This window comes from Hippoglossus stenolepis, chromosome 2, assembly GCF_022539355.2.
Source record: "Hippoglossus stenolepis isolate QCI-W04-F060 chromosome 2, HSTE1.2, whole genome shotgun sequence".
NCBI lineage: Eukaryota > Metazoa > Chordata > Actinopteri > Pleuronectiformes > Pleuronectidae > Hippoglossus > Hippoglossus stenolepis.
Window position 1 is genome coordinate 24,530,125 of NC_061484.1, and position 19,573 is coordinate 24,549,697.

General features: G+C 42.2%; 2 protein-coding genes across 6 annotated transcripts; one reads left to right on the forward strand and one right to left on the reverse strand.

The window, feature by feature from the left end:
* Window positions 1–216: 216 nt before the first annotated feature.
* zgc:112980 (uncharacterized protein LOC503706 homolog) lies at window positions 217–9,483 on the forward strand. Of its 3 annotated transcripts, XM_035179031.2 has the most exons (21): window positions 217–317; window positions 1,271–1,409; window positions 1,498–1,606; window positions 1,689–1,782; window positions 2,117–2,267; window positions 2,362–2,479; window positions 3,153–3,278; window positions 3,433–3,495; window positions 3,939–4,061; window positions 4,196–4,351; window positions 4,490–4,543; window positions 5,038–5,264; window positions 5,369–5,448; window positions 5,997–6,086; window positions 6,187–6,264; window positions 6,365–6,469; window positions 7,000–7,105; window positions 7,804–7,876; window positions 8,024–8,031; window positions 8,125–8,185; window positions 8,918–9,483. In XM_035179031.2, the coding sequence occupies exons 2-20, from the start codon at window positions 1,280–1,282 to the stop codon at window positions 8,181–8,183; spliced, it is 1,950 nt and encodes a 649-aa protein (XP_035034922.2). In that variant the 5' UTR covers window positions 217–317; window positions 1,271–1,279; the 3' UTR covers window positions 8,184–8,185; window positions 8,918–9,483. The 3 variants fall into 3 exon arrangements, with proteins under 3 accessions (XP_035034922.2, XP_035034927.2, XP_035034936.2); XM_035179036.2 differs by lacking the exon at window positions 8,024–8,031; XM_035179045.2 differs by lacking the exons at window positions 7,804–7,876; window positions 8,024–8,031.
* A 438-nt stretch (window positions 9,484–9,921) lies between these two features.
* smcr8b (Smith-Magenis syndrome chromosome region, candidate 8b) lies at window positions 9,922–18,349 on the reverse strand. Of its 3 annotated transcripts, none has more exons than XM_035179005.2 (6): window positions 17,285–18,349; window positions 15,231–15,643; window positions 14,397–15,127; window positions 13,048–13,524; window positions 11,915–12,407; window positions 9,922–11,045 (listed from the first exon to the last, which is right to left on the reverse strand). In XM_035179005.2, exons 1-6 carry the CDS (start codon window positions 17,468–17,470, stop codon window positions 10,598–10,600), a joined length of 2,748 nt encoding a protein of 915 aa, XP_035034896.2. In that variant the 5' UTR covers window positions 17,471–18,349; the 3' UTR covers window positions 9,922–10,597. The 3 variants fall into 3 exon arrangements, with proteins under 3 accessions (XP_035034896.2, XP_035034905.2, XP_035034911.2); XM_035179014.2 differs by having other exon boundaries at window positions 13,048–13,497; window positions 17,285–18,348; XM_035179020.2 differs by having other exon boundaries at window positions 13,048–13,494; window positions 17,285–18,347.
* Window positions 18,350–19,573: the final 1,224 nt, after the last annotated feature.

Below are 19,573 nucleotides of genomic sequence, written 5' to 3' on the forward strand. Positions count from 1 at the left end.
TTTTTTTTAAATAAATTGTCTTTTAAAATAAATTACTATAAATATACTTATCCATATGGGGTACTAATGCTGGTCTACACTTACACATAGTAGTTTCATTATATTATATTATATTATATTATATTATTATATTATATTATATTATATTGCCTTCATATTTTACCTGAAGTTCCAGTCCAGCTCTGTTGGGGGCAGTAAACACAGCTGGTGATCTGCTAATAAAGTCGACGAAGAAGAAAACCTGTGTCTTCCGGTACTATCAGATTTAAGAGCCCCGGCGCGAAACATTTATTTTGGTGACGCGACAGTAAATAAAGGTAAGAAAACTAATAAACAACCAACACAAACATTTAAATACACTTTTAATCAGTTTCCGGTCCAAGACTTAGTGGCAGAAAGTGAGACTTTGTGTTTTTAGCTGTGTGTTCGCTGCCCTGATGGAAGCTAATAGCTAGCTTCCTGGAAGTCAGTGAAATATGAACGTGTTTCGGTTTTGAGTGAAAAAGCAACGTTATGGTTTCTGAATATCACAGATTAAATAAATACACGTCTCATTTTGGGACTTGACAACACAGCAATTTACGATAAGTACCGCAGTAATAGCAACACAATCAAAAGCACTGTTTGTTTACATGTTTATTCTCAGTGAGGGTTTTAACGGGTTTTTCTCAGATTTCTAAAATGTTTTGCTGTTTTTTTTTTGGCATTAAAACCAAAAACCTTTCCTCTGTCTTACTTCGAAAGAGACAATGATTTTACATTTTTATCTTGATAATCATTGATATCTAATTCTTATGAACATTTTCATGGCCCAGTCCTAATTCATACAACTGGTATCATCTATAAACATGTATAGATAAACCTGTTGGATGTTTGTCTGTCAGTGTTTTCTATTTATTCAATAACGTCTGTTGAGGACCCAAGGAAGTACAGAAATGACCATGAATCATTTTAGATGAACCACAGTTTCCTCCTTGAGGGCAGCGCAGCACCTTACACACAATAAAACATTTTATATCGGTTGCAAAAAGTGACAAAATCAATCTGAGGTAGATAAAAAAAAAGATCTGCTCTCCAGAAACCTGAACCTGGTTTATCGCAGGCAGTTTATTCAGACACATTTTCAATGGGCACTGCAGGTTTTTACTGAGGAACGACACATGCAGGGTTTGATGAGCGAGTCATTCAAAAACGAGACTGACATCTTATATAGTGATAATTCGAGTACAATAACTTTAGAAGAAGTTTTCTTTTCCTTGTTTTCTCCCAGACATTTCTGATGTGTACAACGGGGGACAATGGAGTAATAATAATTCTCAGTGATGATGATGATGACGATGAAGAACACGACATATCATGCAGTGACGCCTCGGTTGTCATAGTGGAGGTGGAGGATATCAAGAAGAATGGTAACAACTTTGTTCACCTGTATCATGTGTTAAGTTTGGAGGTTAAAGATGCTCATCAGCGACTCCTCCCCCTCTCCCTGTGTTCCAGATGTTGCGTTATCGCAAACTGCTCTGGACGAAGACCTGGTCGTCACATTCTCCCGCCGCGCTGAGGTGCTGCCTCACGCCCGCTACGACTGTGCCATTCATCCTTTCACGTGAGTAAATTGGTAAACACACTTTGTGAAATACTGCCCCCAGTGTAAGATGATAACCCTACTTCTCTTCTGTCCTACTCAGGGCTACAGATTGTGAGGTCGGTTCTCCTGTGGCCAGTAACCAGCTCCTATGTGATCAGTGCTTCTGCTACATCTGTGACAAGCTGGCGTCAGTGGTATGTGGTGATGTGGTCTGTAAAGATGCTTGATCTGTTGCAACAGTGATACTATACACAGCCCAACTGACTTTAAAACTTTCAAAACAGACACATTGCTTCATGTGGTTGCATTCTACTCATCACAGGTGGAGTTGACCATCTTCATAAACGTAGAGAAGGGGGGGGGGGCAGCGTTTTCATGAGCTACGTGCACTAACACGGCGTCTTTGGCCCATTCAGTCACGGCTAACAAAACAGAGAACAGAGGAGCAAACCTACAGAGGAAATGTGACTGAAAATAGTGATGTGTTTGTCATAAATTGCTGTTGTGGTGTGTGTGTGTGTTCTTTAGTGTGTAATGTGGGTTCAGAGCGGCGTGTGTCACTGCAACAGCCACAAAAGAAGCGACTTCTGGAACAACCAGCGGAGCAGCGGCCTGCTGGGAGGACTGAAGCCTTTCAACCTCACTTTGTCTGAAATAGATGCTCACCTCCGACATGCAGGTACTCGCTCACGTACAGAGACTGATGTTCACATCTGGGGGAACCTGAACCTCTTGTTATTGTTTTTAATTGGATCTGTCTTCTTCTTGTTTAGAGATGATGCTCTACAGCTTCAGGCAAGAGCTCTCTGCCCGGTTCACAACCTTCCTGAAAGGAATGACGTTTCAAGAATATGATTTGAACCTTCCAAACCAGCCAGGCCTCATCTTTGAGTGAGTAACACAGCAGATGTGTTCAAAATATCTAGGACAAAAAACAGCTATCCACCCTCAGATGATCTTACTCTGGTTATATGTAAGAAATGTGTGCATTTTTATTATAAATTCATGATATAAACATGAATACAGTCAATAGGATCCATCTTTGTCTATGAAGAAATTAACCCAACAACCCAATCAATTGTTATAAAGGCCACAATGAGGCCAAAATATGTGGACAGTCAAATTCAGATTACACAAATACATAAATGATTGTTGAACATCTCATTCTGCAACCGTGCATCTTATCTTGCTGCTGTAACAGCCTCCACTTTTCTGCAGAATCTTTGAAACCCTGCTGCAGAAATGAGTGTTAGTGCGGTCAGATAATGATGTTCTGATGTGGTCTGAGCTCTGAACGGTGTTGGATGGGAATGAGGGTACATTTTAATTGGACCACAAGGGCCTCAGATCAAAAGAACACAAAAGTGTGATAAAGGATTGTCCACATAGTTCTTACCTTATTGTTTATTTCAATCTGGATCTGGAACCTCGTCCTCCCTGAGAAGCAGAGAACACCACTAACATTTTCAACCGCATGACCTGGAAGAGCCACATTCTGAGCACTAACCTTATGAACACATGAAATGCAAAGTCCAATTTTAACATTCATGTTCTTTTTCTGCAGTTACACGCACGTGTACGAGTTTGCGTCATCGTTCCTCGACCACGCAGACAAACAGAGCGGCAGAGCTGCTGCCATCTTGAGACTGGGAGCCGCAGAACAATTTATTAGACATTTTCAATCCTCAGGGTAAACACACACACACACACACACACACACACACACACACACACACACACACACACACACACACACACAGCATTTTCTGTTCTAGATTCATGGTTTGCCTAACTTTGAATTTTGTGGGCACTAATTTGTTTGTGATTGATCTGATTCTCTCCAGAGGTTACATCTTACAATCGTCCATCGCCAATGCTAACCAGGCTAAAGTGGTGCTATTGCAGAGGTAACAACACGCCCACACAGGAACCCTTCTTGTGTTGTATCTGTACTTAATTCATCCATTGGCTGTTTATAAAGATGGCAGTGTATCCACTTCCTCTCTGTACAAAAGTGAAGCCAAAATGTCCTTGATATGGGTGCTGCCATCTTGGACCTTTTAGACCCTGAGTAGAGCCGCGGTATCAAGTTCCCACCAATACACACGCTCGACCAATGGCAAGTTAGTTTTAGTTGTCAATCATGTTTCACACTGTTTTTATAGCATCAAATAACTAATTAAAACCAAATGGAGGATGCTCTCTTCTGCAGCCAGCCACCAGGGGGCCATCCAGCTGATTAGGCTTCACTTTTAGAGAGCTGTGATATCTTTCCTCTTTATAAACAGTCTATGAATTCACCTGGATATTCACCTGCTCCTTCTGTGTGTGTCTGCTTGTGTTGTTTCAGGGTCGTAGCGTCGGTGCAGAGACAGATGGTGATGGATGATTTTACTTCAGATTTCATCCAAAAGCTGCAGGAGTTTTACAAAAACATACTTTTACCAGCTGAGCTGAAAAGCATGAAGAACAGGTGTGTGTTCAGATTTCAGGGTGAGACAAACAGACCATGTATGTGTTAAATGTTTCCCCCAAGGTTACATATTTAAGCCTCTTTAGGTTTTTAATGTAACTTTATGTGTGTGTGTATGTGTGTGTGTGCTGCAGCCTGTGTATTCGTCCCTGGGATGACGTCCTGCTGGTGTCGGTGCTGAAGGGACAGAACGTGTCGGGCGTCCGCAAAGACAAAGGCAAGAAGGACGTCCTGTTCGAACAGATTCCTGTAGTTCAACTGAGAACAGAGCTGCTGCAGCGACAGCACAGGTACTCCTCCACAGACAGACACACAGACACACAGACAGACACACAGACAGACAGACAGACACACAGACACAGACACAGACACAGACACACACGAACACTTGGCCTTTAAAACCTAACTTGTCTGTGTTGTGTCTGCAGGTACAGAGAGTTGTGTCGCTACCTACGAGTTGTCCAGACCGATGATACCAAACTGTGAGTGTGAAAAACCAAATGACCCCAAATACTTAACTTGCTTTCCTCTATTTTTGTTGTAGAGTGAATTAAAAGTTTTATTTAACTTAAATAGTTCCTTTAATAGTTTCTGTAAATACAATTTTATTTTATAATTGACCGATTTATTGTTTGCCTGTTAAAATTCAAACTCCGTAACAATAGGAAGACAGTTTCCTTTGATGCTAATTAGACCCAACAACAATTTGTTTGTTTTTATTACCAAATGATTATACAGAATTATTAAAAAAAATAATAATAATACTGTTAAATCTATAAATGTTTAGGTTTTGGAACAATCAAACAATCATATCGATAAAAGCAATCAGTCATAGTCATGAAGTCATGAAGATAAACGACAGAGTAATTGATAATCAAAATAAATAAAATGTTTGGAAAGTACACTATTTAAATTCTTACCATCTTTTGATCTTTATATCTAAACATGATTGGTAACGTCACGTTGTGTCCGACAGCGTCCAGCCGCTTCACGACCTCATGCCTTACTTCATGTGCATGGAGGGAGACTTCATGTCGGCCTGCCACAGTTTGGTGCCGTCACTGAATGCCCCCGCCTCGCGCTTCACGCCGCTCATCTTCCTCTTTTATCTCCGCATCTTTGAAACGGCGATGGCACCGCAGCGGGCGGTCAGTCAGATAACAGAGCTCTGCCACCCGGATGTCACATGGGAGCCAATTAAAGGTCAGACAGAGCTTCATGACGACATAAGTCTTTTTAACTAAAAAACACAAATCTTAGGATATTTGTTGAAGGAGATGAAGTCAAAGTCCCTCCTGTCTCTTTAGGTGCGGTTCCACTGAGGCGTGCTGAGCTGGTGAAGTTTGCTCTCCGGGTTCAGAGATGCTGCTCTGCTGTCTACGCTGATGTGAGTCCACAACATTCATCACGGTTCAGTCTGAGCTTTTTTTTACAAAAATTCAATCGTCCTTGATGCAAACCTCAGTTTTTACAGTAAAAGATCAGAATATCAACTTTTTATTGCTTGAAAAAAAATCAAATATGAGGCTTCTTGTCAAAATTTAGAGACTTGGAGAGACGTGTCCAAACTTTTGTAGCTTTCAAACAGAAAATGCTTTTTCTCTACGCACAGAAATGTAATGGGTTCTTTCTTGGAACAAGTCTCATCCTTCCACCGAGTTTTGTGGAAATCTATTGAGTAGATTTTAACCTGAAAATACATCTTTATGTTGACGTCTAATGACTTAGATGTATTTTAGCCATTTTATGCAATTTGCATGTGTAGTTTTGTGTGCGCTTGTTGTGCCACAGTGATTGTGAATGTCTTGGATTTGTCTTTGAGGCCACTTGAGTTCCCCCATGTGTGGGAACGCTGCTACTGCAGTTAAGTTCACTTTGCCTTCGTTAGCATTTTCCAGTATTTGACCTTTTTGTCTGATGTTTTTCCTGATTCAGTCTCAGTGTTGGACCCGTTTACTCACACTGGTCAACTTACCCTGTGGGTCGGTCACCGCTCTTCCAGCCCCGAACCCACAGTTTCTACACGTATGTATTTCTGTCTCTTTTACAAATTTATTATTTTTAAAAAAAAAATCCTTTTCCATTTATTTGTACTGGTTTTGTTCTGACTCTCAATTTACTTCAGGAAGCAAAGGATGTTGTGAATTCGATACTGCTGAAGCCGCCCGGGTCAAATATACAGATCCCACGTTTCTTTCAGGAGGTGAGTGTCCGTGTGTGTTTGTTTGTGTGTAGATGTTACACATGAGTATTCAAACGAGTGGTAATAAACTGTTAGTAAATGTGTGTTTTTGTTTTGACAGGTTTACCCAGATCAGGCCTTGTTACTGCTGGTTACAGGAGCTTTAGGTTTGAGAATCCTCAGTGCTGCTCTGACTCCAGCTCTCCCCGTTCTCAACGCATTCCAGGTATTTTACTTTTCTATCTTCAACGTCACATCCTGTTTGTGGACAAAACGTCTCTGATTAAACATTTTCCTAATTTCTCACATTTTAATTTAAGGGAACAAATGGTATCACAGGATTTATCACTTATTGCACTTTGCTTTTCTGAGAGGTTAACGTGAAACTTAAAATATTGTTTATGATCTGTTAAATAACTGCAGTGATTTAACATCAGAGTGAGAAAAATATCCGAATGAACTATTGTGTTGTTGTAGTTATGTTCTTAACTCCTCCCCTCATTTTTAAAGAAAGTGAAAATAATTCTTTCCTGACCAAATCTTTCACTAAGTTTTTAATTGTAATCCATCCAGCAGTTTTTGTAGAATAGGGTGAAGTAACAAATAAACAGAATGGCGCGAGATCATCACCTCTTCGGAGGAGGTCATGTATGAAATCTCTTAAACTGTTTGTCATTATGTGTTTTGTGATGATGTCTGGATGAGATGAGGATCTAAATATTTGATTTATTTAACGATATTGTTTCTGTCTCTCAGGAGAACGTGTGGGCCCTCTGGTGGCTGTGGGACAGTTTGTCCTCCAACGTAGAACGTCTCAACTCCTTCTTACAGGAGATCACACAGGAAGTGGAAAACAGCACAGGTATGTGAGCGATGTGAGCGTCCACTCATTGACGTTGCTCTACAGCGCCACTGATGGTGAAAAATCTCTTCCTGCAAGCAGGTGATGTTCTCACCTGTTTGCCCACAAAAGAACTGATCATAAATATACATATTTACACCAAACTTGGTGAGAATATTATCTCCAGATGATAGATATCAAGGTCAACTATGGTTATCTCTGTAAACAGTAGATACAATCTAAAGTTTATATTGATCAGAAAATGATTCTCCATCATATGATCTTATATGATCAGTGCTGTCACGTCAGAAAATGACTCAATGCATGGTTCACAAATACATTTAATTCAATTAAACTCTGCATCCTCTCGGAAAATAGACACGACCTAAGGCTTATATAGTTTGAAAATTAATTTATGATGAAATGGTGGTATGATGTCGTCATGCCATCACTATAAACACAGGAAATGACATCATATAATGTTTTAATGCGATAGCTTTTACAATTAATAACATTAGAGACATGATCTGCAGCTTATTTAGAAAAAACAATATGTCATTATGCGACATGTCATTATTACAAAGTTCCCAAAAAGTTACCTAATAAGGGTTTATAAACTGAACGCACACACCGCCCCTGTGATGCTTTTCAAGAAAACAGCTGCTCTGAGATGAAAACAGCTGCTTAACAAACCATCTCTCTGTTTCTGTTTCTGACAGATGGGCATAGTTCATTTCCCTTTCTCCGCTCTATCATACCCACTCTGTCTTCTTCAGCAGAGAACTGGGACCAGTGAGTCTTATTCATTTTAAACCACAATCTTCCAGCTGTAGAGTTTTAAATTTTCCTTTTTTCAAAGTGGATTTTAAAAGGTGTTAAGATCTTGATCTGTCGCCCCTTTTTTCCCTCTATGTCTTCTCCTGGTGTGGTGGTGATCAGCACCTACTGTAAGTTGTAGTCACATGGGGTGATCCTTCACTGTGGATCGGACCTGCTGTGGCTCTGATCTTTAACCCTGTGTCCGTGTGTTTGTCCTGCAGGCAGCCCAGCAGCAGTTAATCTCTTCTCTTCCCAAGTGAAGGCCCAGTCCCAGTGTTAGCTGTAAGTCTCTCGTCAGCTGCTCATTCCTCTAGTTCGGTTCATTTAAAGAAAAGTGTGATGTTTCTTTATTTTACTGGAGGATGATGTACATATGTTTTGAATCAGACTGTAAATTGAGGCATCCTGTGGAGTTTTCAATATGCCTCCACACCAGCGACACCCAGTGGCTGGAAGTATTATATATTATGGGTTGTCCGTACGTACAGTTCAGGACTTTAAGATGAACTGATTAGAATTTTAAAGGTCAAATTAGTCCATCGAAAAAAGGACTAATCAGAAACTATTTTATTAATAAAAAAATGACAGTAGACTCAATGTTTTGGGGTTATTTTAGAAAATATCCATCAGATTAACTGTTCGTGAAGCTTTAAGTGAAGTTGTTCTTGAAGCTTTGTACGACCGCACTGAGAGAGAGACCAGGAGACGTTAGTGTGATCTCTGACAAGAAATTCAAATATATTTCAACAGCTTGTGTCTGATCTGTATGATTGGTTCAGTGTCGGTGCAGATACAATCAATCAGGTTCAATTATTGCATCAGAAACATCACTTTTTTAATAAATTAATCAATTCAATTAGTCAGTTAATCATTCAGCACTAGTATTGATTCAGGGTTTAAAAATACTGTCTGAGTGGATGTGTCAATATATTATCCCCCCCCCTTTCAGTGGGAATCCTCTCTCACATCAATATATTAATATATAAATATGTGCTTTTCTCTTTGTCCATGCAGATTGTCCTGATTGCACATCACTACGCCTCAACATCGTGAATCGCCACGGTTACTGCGGCGTCTTCGCCACAGAGTCGATCACTGAGAGATTTCAACATCACACAGATGTCAGAAAATAAACCTGTACAGACCAGATGGTGTCGGCATAATGAAGAGAACAATATCGCCACTGTTAATAACATTATTAACACCACAGAGACACTATATTCTACTTTATTCTTTAATAATCTATTTTCCAGTCTGATCTGAACAGGATAAAAACAGTTTAATTCTGCTCTGTGGGATTTTGTTTCATTTTAACTGAACTAAAGTATTTCCTTTCTGGAAATACTTTTAGATATTCACTATTTTATCGAGACATTTATGTAACTGTAAATAAAAAAATAACAGCTTTATGAATCACTTGAGTCAAAGAGAAGAAGAATTCTGTCTCTGGGTTATTGTTTAACATTTTGAATTCCAGTGTAAAAAAATTATGTGATATATTTTCAGGGAATATAAAAAGACGTGAAAATCAGCTCAAGCTTGTGTCGTGAAAATAAACAGAAAAATACGGTGATTCAAAAGAAGAGGCTGTCGTACTTTCTAGAGTTTGAAGGACAAGTGGTGGAAGTTTTCAGATTTATTTTACTGCATTAAAAGTGTAGAAATATAATCTGAGAATTAACTAAAGCTTTCAAAATAAATGTATTTCCCTGTGCGTGGAGGAGGATAAATATTAAGTAGCATAACATGGAATTATCTCTCAAACCTCAACTACGGAGAGGTTCAGTATCGGAGTAAATATTCTTACTTTCCACCACTGGGAACAAATCAAAATTTCAAATTAAAAGTAAAATTCACCCAAGTGCACATTGATTAACTGAGGTTTAAAAGATAAGAAATATTTCAGAAATAAGATCATTTAATTTACCTTATTTGTTATTAGAGTAATTTATATTGCACTGATACTTTTTCTGAACATTTCTTCCACCACTGCTAATTATTGAAATGAAACCATAAAATGTTTTTTTTTTTTTTTTACTTCTTTACCAACAGGTTGAGTAAAACCATAAACTGTGTTTAAAGATGGACGACTCGGAAAGACAAAAATGAAGCCAATGTTCTTGATTGCCCCCTAGTGGATAGCTGCAGTATAAACAAACTAAAAAGTCAAAGTAAACGTTAAATATTCCTTTCTGGATAGCGAGAGGAAGTGGAGATGCGTCGTCCATCTTTATGAACAGAATCAAACTCAAAGCTTCAGTTCACATCAAACTGCAGCTCGACCGTTTCAATACTGAATATCCATCATCGACCAGCCTCCGTGTGAGTCTGCCTTCAGATTGTTGCTGGTTGAAAAATTGCACAGTGCACATACGTGGCTCAATTGTCATAAATCACAGAGTTCACATGTTAAACCTACATTTTAAAAACACTTCAATAAAACATAAAACCTTCAGGTGCTGGTGCAGGTTAGAGGGTTTCGGTGCCTGAGAGACACTAGTGCACTAATGTACAGTAAACAGAGATACATGATGGAGCAGGAATCATGTAAACACACTAACATGCAAACGTCACGTGTTATTGTTTTGTCTTCACGTGTTCACAGTGTCAGATGATGTGAAACCTTCAGCATCAGATTGAATTACACAGAAATCAGTGCATTTAGTTTTGTGGGTTCTCCGGAGTCTGTGGATTTCATGTTGTGTACGTGTTTCTGTGAAGCTGCACCGCGCTGTAGGAGAATCTCAAAACCGGGGGTCCGCGTCCTGCGTGGCGCTGTTTGATGAGCTCGGACAGGAAGTTCATCACTCTCACATCCTGTTCACTGCTGCACAGTCTTGGAGTGTAGAGATCCTCTTTTCCGCCGGTACTGTCCGGCCCTCCCGCGGCGTTCGGACGGCGTGAAGCAGGACGGAACGTGTACAGCAGAGCCTGGTTGACCAGCGCGGTCAGGCAGCTCTCCAGGTGCAGCAGGTAGGTGACGCCGCGGCTGATGCCACTGTGAGGATCGGCCATTCTGCTGATGAGGGAGCCGGAGTAGGACGGACAGCGCAGCGTCCTCTGGTCCAGGTCCAGCAGAGCCAGATAACGACTGTAGCGGCTCAGGGAGTGAATGATGCTGGACGAGGAGCTGGAGGGGGATCTGGTGCAGAGGGAGAGGAGAAGCACACTTTTAAAAGCTGGTTGTGTATTAAAGGCAACATTTAAAAGCTGAAATAGTTTATTTTGTTCTCGTGGCTGTGTGTACATTTCATTTCTATCCTCTCCTTGAGCACCTTGAAACTCCTGACTGTCATCTGAAGATTCACTACAACTGCTTTCCTGTTATTTCAAACATTTGTCACATCAACAATACCTCAGTCATAACGGCAAAAAGTCTTCAAAGTAAAAGCACAACATTGGTTTTGCTGCTGCTGTGCTTTATATTGAGCTGAATTACAGAGCTTTTATTTTTGAAAAGTTTTAAACTTCTGAAATAGCTGACAATGCAATGTAGGAAAAAATAACAACAGTTCAGTGAATCATTTAAACTTATATATAAACTACACACGTGAACGAAAGTAAAGACTATAACATCTTCATTGCAGATAAACCAGGTCGGATGATCACAGGTAAATTCACTCTGCACCTTAGACTCTATATAAAAAGAGCTGCACAATAAAAAGTGTTTGAGAAGACGACGTTTCAAACAGGCAGGTTTAGGATGGGCACTGCACTAGTTCAATTAAAAAAGGACATCTGGGTTAGAATATATGGTTCTAATGTAAATGTTCTCCTGCTTGTTGCTTATTTGGCTGTTTGGTGCTAATATTTTAATATTAATGAGGATTGTATTTTTCATCCTGCGCCCCATGTTTATGTAAATGAACGGTCAGCAGTGGCTATGATCTGATCTTATGGGGCAACTGTGACAGTTCCACGAAATGTCCGGCGGATCTTTTTAGGAGTACCCGTTGATTCACGTATAGATACTGAAGGATTGGCCGGTGATCGTCAGGCGTGTTGTGGTACCTGTGTATTCCGATCAGTCTCCAGGTGAGCAGGTCAGTCAGTTGAAGGGGCGTGGTCAGACACGGCGTCACGGCGTTTCTGTCAGGCGCCGGCAGGAAGAGACTCAGAGCGTCCACCAGCTTCCTCACCAGGCTCTCGTCTCCTCCGATGACCACCAGCGGCCGGCCGCTCAAGAGGCAGAACACGGCGTGATGGGAGAAGGAGTTGTGCTTGACGAACCTCAGGGCTCGGAGACCGGCCTTCCTCCTCCTCTTGTCTGAGCGGGTGTTGATGTGGATGTTCTGAGTGGGGGAGGGAGGGTCTGAGGAGCCTGTGAAGCTGGCGCAGTCCGACGCTTCGTCGATGCTCGGCAGCCTGAGAGGAGCGCGGGGCGGGGACCAATGGTCAGCCTCCGCCGGGGCCACGGGGGGGGCCAAGTTCACATGGAGGTCCATCCACTGGAACATCTGATGGACTTTGGACGAGTTGGGCATCGGCTCCACTGCTTCATGGACTGTGAAGTAAAAAGTGTTTTGTTATATCATATTAACACGGGAGCTGTGTCCTTTGGCACCATTCAAATAAAACTGAGTCGAATTACAGTAAAACTAAATTGTTCCATCGTGTGCTTGCCGTTAGAACCTCATATAAACTGTAATGAAGAGAAAGTAATAGAGTAATAGAGAGGAATCCTTTTATTATTAATGTAAAACTACAGCCACACTTTGATGGATGCCTCCTCCTCCTCCTCCTCCTCCTCCTCCTCCTCGTTGGAGGTTTACTGGGAACGTCCAACCCAGAGGAGACCCCGGGGTCGACCCAGAACTCAACTGGAGGGACTACGCACAAGGGAACCGAGCGACCCGAGAAGATAACGGGACAAGAAATGGTTGTGAAGACAACAACTCCCATGATCCTACGCTGCCCAAACTAGGTCTTCTGTTATTGTTTTGAGTGGGAAGCCCCTAGAGGCTGAAATACGTATTGCACATTGGGAAAAAATGGCTTATTAACAAGCAGGAACTGGATCAATGTCTGAAAATGTCAAGGACTTCACAGAAAAGATGTGTGTAGTCTGAGTAGATTATTATTTTAACCGATAAAAGTTTAAAATGGCACTTTATTAATGAAACTGTATCAGATGTTTTCATTACCTTGCAGAATGTTGGACGTTTTCTCAGGACTCTCGTCTTCACGCTCTTGATTCTTCTTCCAGCACTCGACTGGCTCCTCTTTGATCTCGACGCCATCACCGACAGTTATTTCCTTTAGAGGCTCGTCTTCATCACCTTCCTCTCTCTGAGCAAACTGACTGTTTCCATGTTCATGTCCTCCACCGGTCACATTCAGGATCTTCTCCTCAGGTCTGCGCTCTGTCAGCGTCTCCTCCTCCTCGTCGTCGAAGCCGTTGCTCAGAGGCTGCTGCTCCGCCTCCTCCTCTGTGATGGCGGTGAGGTCGTCGGGGAAGATGGACTCGGTGGTGCTCAGGACCTCGATGCTGTCCTCGCTGTTGGCTCGTCTGGCGTACGCCCGCCCGCGTCTGGCACCGGTGTCGACCGGGACTCGTCTGAAGGGGGGGTCCATCAGCATGACCGGGGTTTCTGCTGAGGAGAGGAAACTGTCAGCTGCTTCTGCTGGAGGCATAAACCGGAATATATCTATTATCTTTAGATTCAGTTCTATTGATCAGTTGATCATTTAGAGTCAGATTAGAACTGCTCGTCACAATTTCCAAGAGACGTCTTCAAGTTGAATGTTTAGTTTGAACAAAACAGAAAGATAAAAAAAAAACCTATGATGAAAAACATTAAAGTCAAAGAAATTAAAGAAACTGGACCCAGTAAATATTCAGCATTTCTAATAATAAATGACAGTTTATAAGTTATTAAATTTGTAGGTGAACACTTCAAAGTTATTTTCTCTCCCTTGTTGTCTGGTTTGTTTGTTTGTCAGCAGCAATACACAAAAACTACTGAACGGATTTCCATGAAACTTGGTGGAAAATGTGACATTGGCCCAAATTTTGACGTGGGTCCAGACAAAAGGGAAAATTGAGGCATTTTTTTATCACTTTATTTACCATTTTCTCCATTTACCCAAGGAATCATTCATAGAGAACAAAATCTGACATAAATGGGGAACTGATATTAATGCAGATTTAAATATGGTTTCAGAAGGGGGCTGTTAGAGGAAACATGTGTTTCTAGTTTCCTCTATTTTATTTCCTGGACCAGGCATTAAATCAAATGAATCACATTTTGTTATTGCTGATTTATGAGTGTGTGCAAATGTGGCTTGATTGAATTTAAGGGAACTGATGGACCTCGGTGAAGGCATGTGCTCGACTGAGTGACTTTCTCATTGCTTCCACAATCCAGAAATATTAATTATAAATTGTTATCAGATTTTAGAAGTGGATGTTTGTTTGGTGATGTTTGTTTTTGTTTGTTTGATGAATAATTCAAGCAGCTAACTGATGATCTGAATCTGTCAGCGGACGAACCTCTGCTGTCGGATCCATCGACGTCATGCTGCGTCCGATACGATTTCTCTGTGCCGAGCACTTCAATGCTGTCGCTGCTGCTCACGCTTCCTGCCATCTCCATGACAACGCTGGGGTCAGAGGTCAGCGTCCCTCCGGCCTCCAGCTTGATGGGGATCTCCTCCACGCAGGAGTAGAAAGACTCCAGGCTCATGAGTTCAGAGCTGGTCCGCCTGACCCCGCTCTGACTCGCCCTCGGCAGCTCAGCGACCTCCTTCTCCTCCTCCTCTTCGTTCTCGGTGCTCCAGTATTCAAACAGGAAGTTGGTGAGCGCGAGCTTCCTGGACAAGGAACGCGAGACCCGTACAGTTCGCAGGACGCTCCTGTCGCCTCGGAGGCGGCGCTCTGTGTCCCCCAGCTGCTCCTTTGTCAAGGAGAGGAAGTAGTCGTTGCAGAGCTCCTGCAGGGGCTTCAGGCTGTGCTCCGACCTGCAGGGGCTGGGCGTGGGGGGGCTCTGCTCAGTGGGCAGCAGAGCAGTGGGATCAGTGAGGGAGTCGGCGGGGTCGTAGGGCAGGAAGTCCGGTTGTTTGAGCTTCCTGTTTGGGTAGGATGTGACCTGGCGGAGGAGGTCTCTGTGGTTTAAGATGGAACGCTCCACAGATTCAAGATCAGCGGCTTGTCCTGCGTCTTCTGTGAAGCCGTTTACAGTCGACAGATGTTTTGTCTGCTGAAGCAGCGTCAGCCTCTTGTACCTGAAGCAGAGAGTTTTGTGTGATTATTCAGTTGACATATTCACCAATTTCCAGACATTTGCAATAAATAACATCAGCTGTGTGAATTTCCTTCTGATCTTACTCGAGCTCTTGCAGTTTTCTCTGCAGCTCCATGGAGAAGGCCTGCCTGTTCCCCGTCTTGAGGCTGTCAGACGCCCGAGCGAAGCACGCGGACAGCTCGGCGAAGTTCTCCATCAGCTTGGCCAGGTCCGAGCACACGTAGGCCATGCAGAAGGGACGCACCATGCCCCGAGCCTCCAGGTCGTACAGGGTCAGGTGGTGAACATACGCAAAGGCGTCCTCGGCCGAGTCTCCCAGGATCACCTCGGAGTCCTCGCTGAAGTTGAGGCGGGGGCCGGGGGAGGCGTGGGAGGCGTGGACGGGGCCGGACGCCTGGTAGTCCACGGACATGATGCGGACGGAGAAGTGGTTGAGGTCAAAGGAGCCGATGACTCTGGGGTCGTCTGGTATCGTCAGCACGGGCTTTGGACCCACCTGAAAACAAAGAAGAGGTTTGAATAATATTCATCTTTAATCCTCTATTTAACTCTTAACTCCTTTGTAAATGCTTCTTATGTTGCTTTTACAATTTGACATTATTTATTTATACATATATTATAATATATTATTACCTCAGTCAAGGAGCTTATGTGTTTGTCTGTTTGTTTGTTAGCAGGATCACACGGAAACTACTCAACAGATGAAACTTGGAAGAGGGATGGGGTTAATCTTTGTTCAGATCCAGGAAGTATCTTTTCACTTTCTTTAACAATGTGAGATAAAGAGTTTTTCTACATTTTCATTGATTTCTCAGAGGATGATTCATGGATGTATTTGAAAAATATTTATTATATTTATGAGTGTGTGCAATTTGGTGCAGATCCCCCAAAAAATATAGATCTAGTGAATTTAAACGTGGTTTCATAAGGAGACTGTTGGGCCGTTCTAGTATTTATTATATCTCCAATGTAAAGCACTTTTTATTTCCCTTGCTGTTGAAACGTTCTTTATAATTTCACTCATTCAACCTTTATTTCAACAGACCTCCTTTATAACTGAGCCGATTAAAGAGAGAACACATTCCAAGACGTCAGGAAAACACAAACAGTCAAATGTGCCAAATAACAAACTCAAGAGGAAAAAAGTAAAAGCCTCATGAACAAATACAGAACATTAAGTTTAATTCAAAGCAAATTAATCAATTTAAACAAAAACAGCAGGTAAGATAAGGTGAGATTAAAAACTTAAATTGTTCCGAGGATAAAAATGAGCTGAGCTTTAGATTCACCTCGATGTTATTACATGTTTGCATGGTGAGAAAACCTGGATTAACCGAGCTCAGGAACAAAGTGTTTATCATTATCACACAGCAGTGACGTGATGTCAGGGGGGGAAAGACCCATAAGGTCCGAATAGATAAAACACAGTGAGGGACGTCCAACCTACGTGTAACTCACAATGAGGAGTGTTGTAGTCGTCACCAGTAATGAATCTGAAAGTTGAGTGAGAAACTGTGTCCAACAGGTTCATAAACTTTTACTCTAAGTACAATTTACTAATTATACTTTTAATGAAGGATTTTTACCTTCAATTTAGTTTTTGTACATAGTTGTATTGATACTTTAAAATACTTATACACTCAAAATGATGTATGTATTTATGTATTTCAATAAAAATTATATTTGTATAGCCCATATTCCCAAATCACAGGTTGTCTCATAAATCTCAACGAGAGTAAAACTACCAGAAAAACATTAACAGGGGGGGGGGAGAATAATGTGTATTTCAATTATAAATTAAATTTCCATGTAACTTTATTACACAAGTTCAATGTAAAGAGTCAGATTTAATGTTGAGCTGGTGAATAAATCAAATAAATTGAGTGATTTGATTAAATAAAATTACACTTACACAAAAATATATACATGAAACACACAAGTATGAATCTAACTTAATTTAATCAAGTCACTCTCAAGTAATTTGATTTATTCACATTAAATCTGACCCTTTTACATTGAACTTGTGTAATAAAGCAACATGGACATTTAAAATGTCATTGAAATACATAATTTAGGATTATGAACACTTCTCTCGTCACAGACGCAGTACAGACAGACGCAGTACAGACAGTCCCACCTGCTCTGAGAACTCCGCCACCAGGATGAAGTCCCTGTGGAAGAGCGCGGCGCAGCTCCAGGGGTGTGAGGGAGGCAGCAGCGGGACGGAGAGCTCCTCCGGCGGCCACGCATACCCCTGGTCCTCGTCCCCTTCCCCGAAGCCCTCGAGGCCGGTGAACGCGAGGAGGTCCGGTGACCCGATCATCTTTCACACAGGCCGGAGGCGGAGGAGGAGGAGGAGGAGGAGGAGGTGGTGGTGGTGGGTCGACCCATGGAGGATCACAGCCGAGAAACAGGAGGGCTGGCTCGGGCTGCACGTCCCGGTGTCCCCCGGCCTTCAGCGGATCGGACCGGACGGTTAGAAACGTGTTCACTTCACGGATCCTGAAGTTTCCACATGTTAAAAACTTATTCTAAACTTTCCTGTCAACAACAACAACAACAACAAAAGTCCCGTTAACAAGCGTCGTCTTCGGGGAGACCTTGGCGGAGAAGTGAGCGCCTCCTGCGGGCAGCGCTCACTCAGTCACACGGTGTCTCCGGGTTTCTCTTCCTCTTCCTCCAGAGTCCAGCTTCCACATTCATCCAGTCTCGGTTGTGTTCGACCCGTGAAGTGAAACCTCGTCACCCGGATTCAGCCATGTGACACGCGCCGGGGCCGGTACCCGCCCGCCCGGGCGGCGTCTCAGCGCAAAACAAGCTGCAGTTAATGTGGACTTCTGCTCAGCACTTTCAAAGTAAAACCTTTTTAATTTGGGAAAATCCGCTCTAAATACTCTCAAATTGCAGTTTAGTAGGTAAACATTACTACTAATAATACTGCTGAAAGCTGGGCAGTAAAACTACATCTGTTGCATTTGTATTGTGTGAACACAGGGAGGAAGATTATAACCTCAAACTTATAAAATGTTCATAAGGAAAATTTAGCATCTTCTTCGAAATCTCTTCTTACAGGAATAGTTCACCCAAAAATGAAAATTCACTCATTATCTACTCACCATCAGCAAAGTGGTGAGTGGATAGTGAATTTATAGTTTTGGGTGAACTTTCCCTTTAAAGCAGGGCCCCCCCAAAGTCCCTCTGGACTCCTGCAAAGGCAAGTTGAGAAACACAGTGCAACTTGAGGCAGCCTTAAGGCAGCAACGCTTACAGCTCAGTGACCCCCCCACCCCCATGTGATACAACAGCCACCCATATGAAAGTGGGGCCTTTGGGGGGGGGGAACTGATCCACCACCTGCCCACAGGAGACACATAAAGAGCAGGAAGCTGGATCACAGTGACTCTGCTGTACACGGGCCAGGAGGGTGTTGTTCCTGAAAATCTAAACTTCATCATCACATGTTAGTGCCCAGCTGATGGTAGAAGTGATCAGCTGATTACACAACTGAAAGTCACATGACATGATGTCACCATTGTTGATGCATGTAATATCTGCACGGAGTTGAAACCCTTTCTCGTGGTGAATGAAAGTGAGCGTGACTCTCCTCAGGCAATGTCCCCGGGTGTTTAACACAACATCTGCAGAAAGAAAATAGGAGCAACTGAGTGAGAATCTAAAGTGGTTTTGTTTTTATTTTCAGTTTCAAATCACAGAAAATCTCTTACATCCACAACGAAGAAACACAAACGCCCCCCACATTCATTCTGTATTTAAAAGCAACGGCTTAAAATCATTAGGCAACTTTAAATCATAAGTTAAAGGGTTAGTTCACCCAAATGTTATTGGCAGACGGGACATTAAACGAGCCCAAAATACTGCACACTTCAATCTCAAGTATGAAAATATACACGCTGGAGTTAAATAAGCCCAACTCTGAATAGTTAAATAAGTGCAGCGACACCTGATGGATTTCAGCAGTTCATTCTTTTTACTGCATAGTTATAATCTATTAAAGGAGATTCAGGAAAACGAAGCAGAGCGAGCGCTATGAATGAGAGGGAGTTAAACCAACTGTCCTCCCCCCCCCTGCTGTTAAAGTACTGAGCCGTATGTGGCCATGTTGACCACCTATTACTCCCTGTGAAGAATAATAATGACACAGGCCTAGCTCTCGTGTGTGTGTGTGTGTGTGTGTGTGTGTGTGTGTGTGTGTGTGTGTGTGTGTGTGTGTGTGTGTGTGTGTGTGTGTGTGTGTGTGTGTGCGCGATTCACACACACCACAAAGCATCATTACCTCCACCAGGCATTGGTTTGTCAGGAGTATGAGTAAAAAACTACAGAACGCATTTCCATGAAACTTGAAGAACCCAGTAAATTTTGGCATGGGTCCAGACATTTGTTGAATTCTGATTGGATCTCCTGCAGC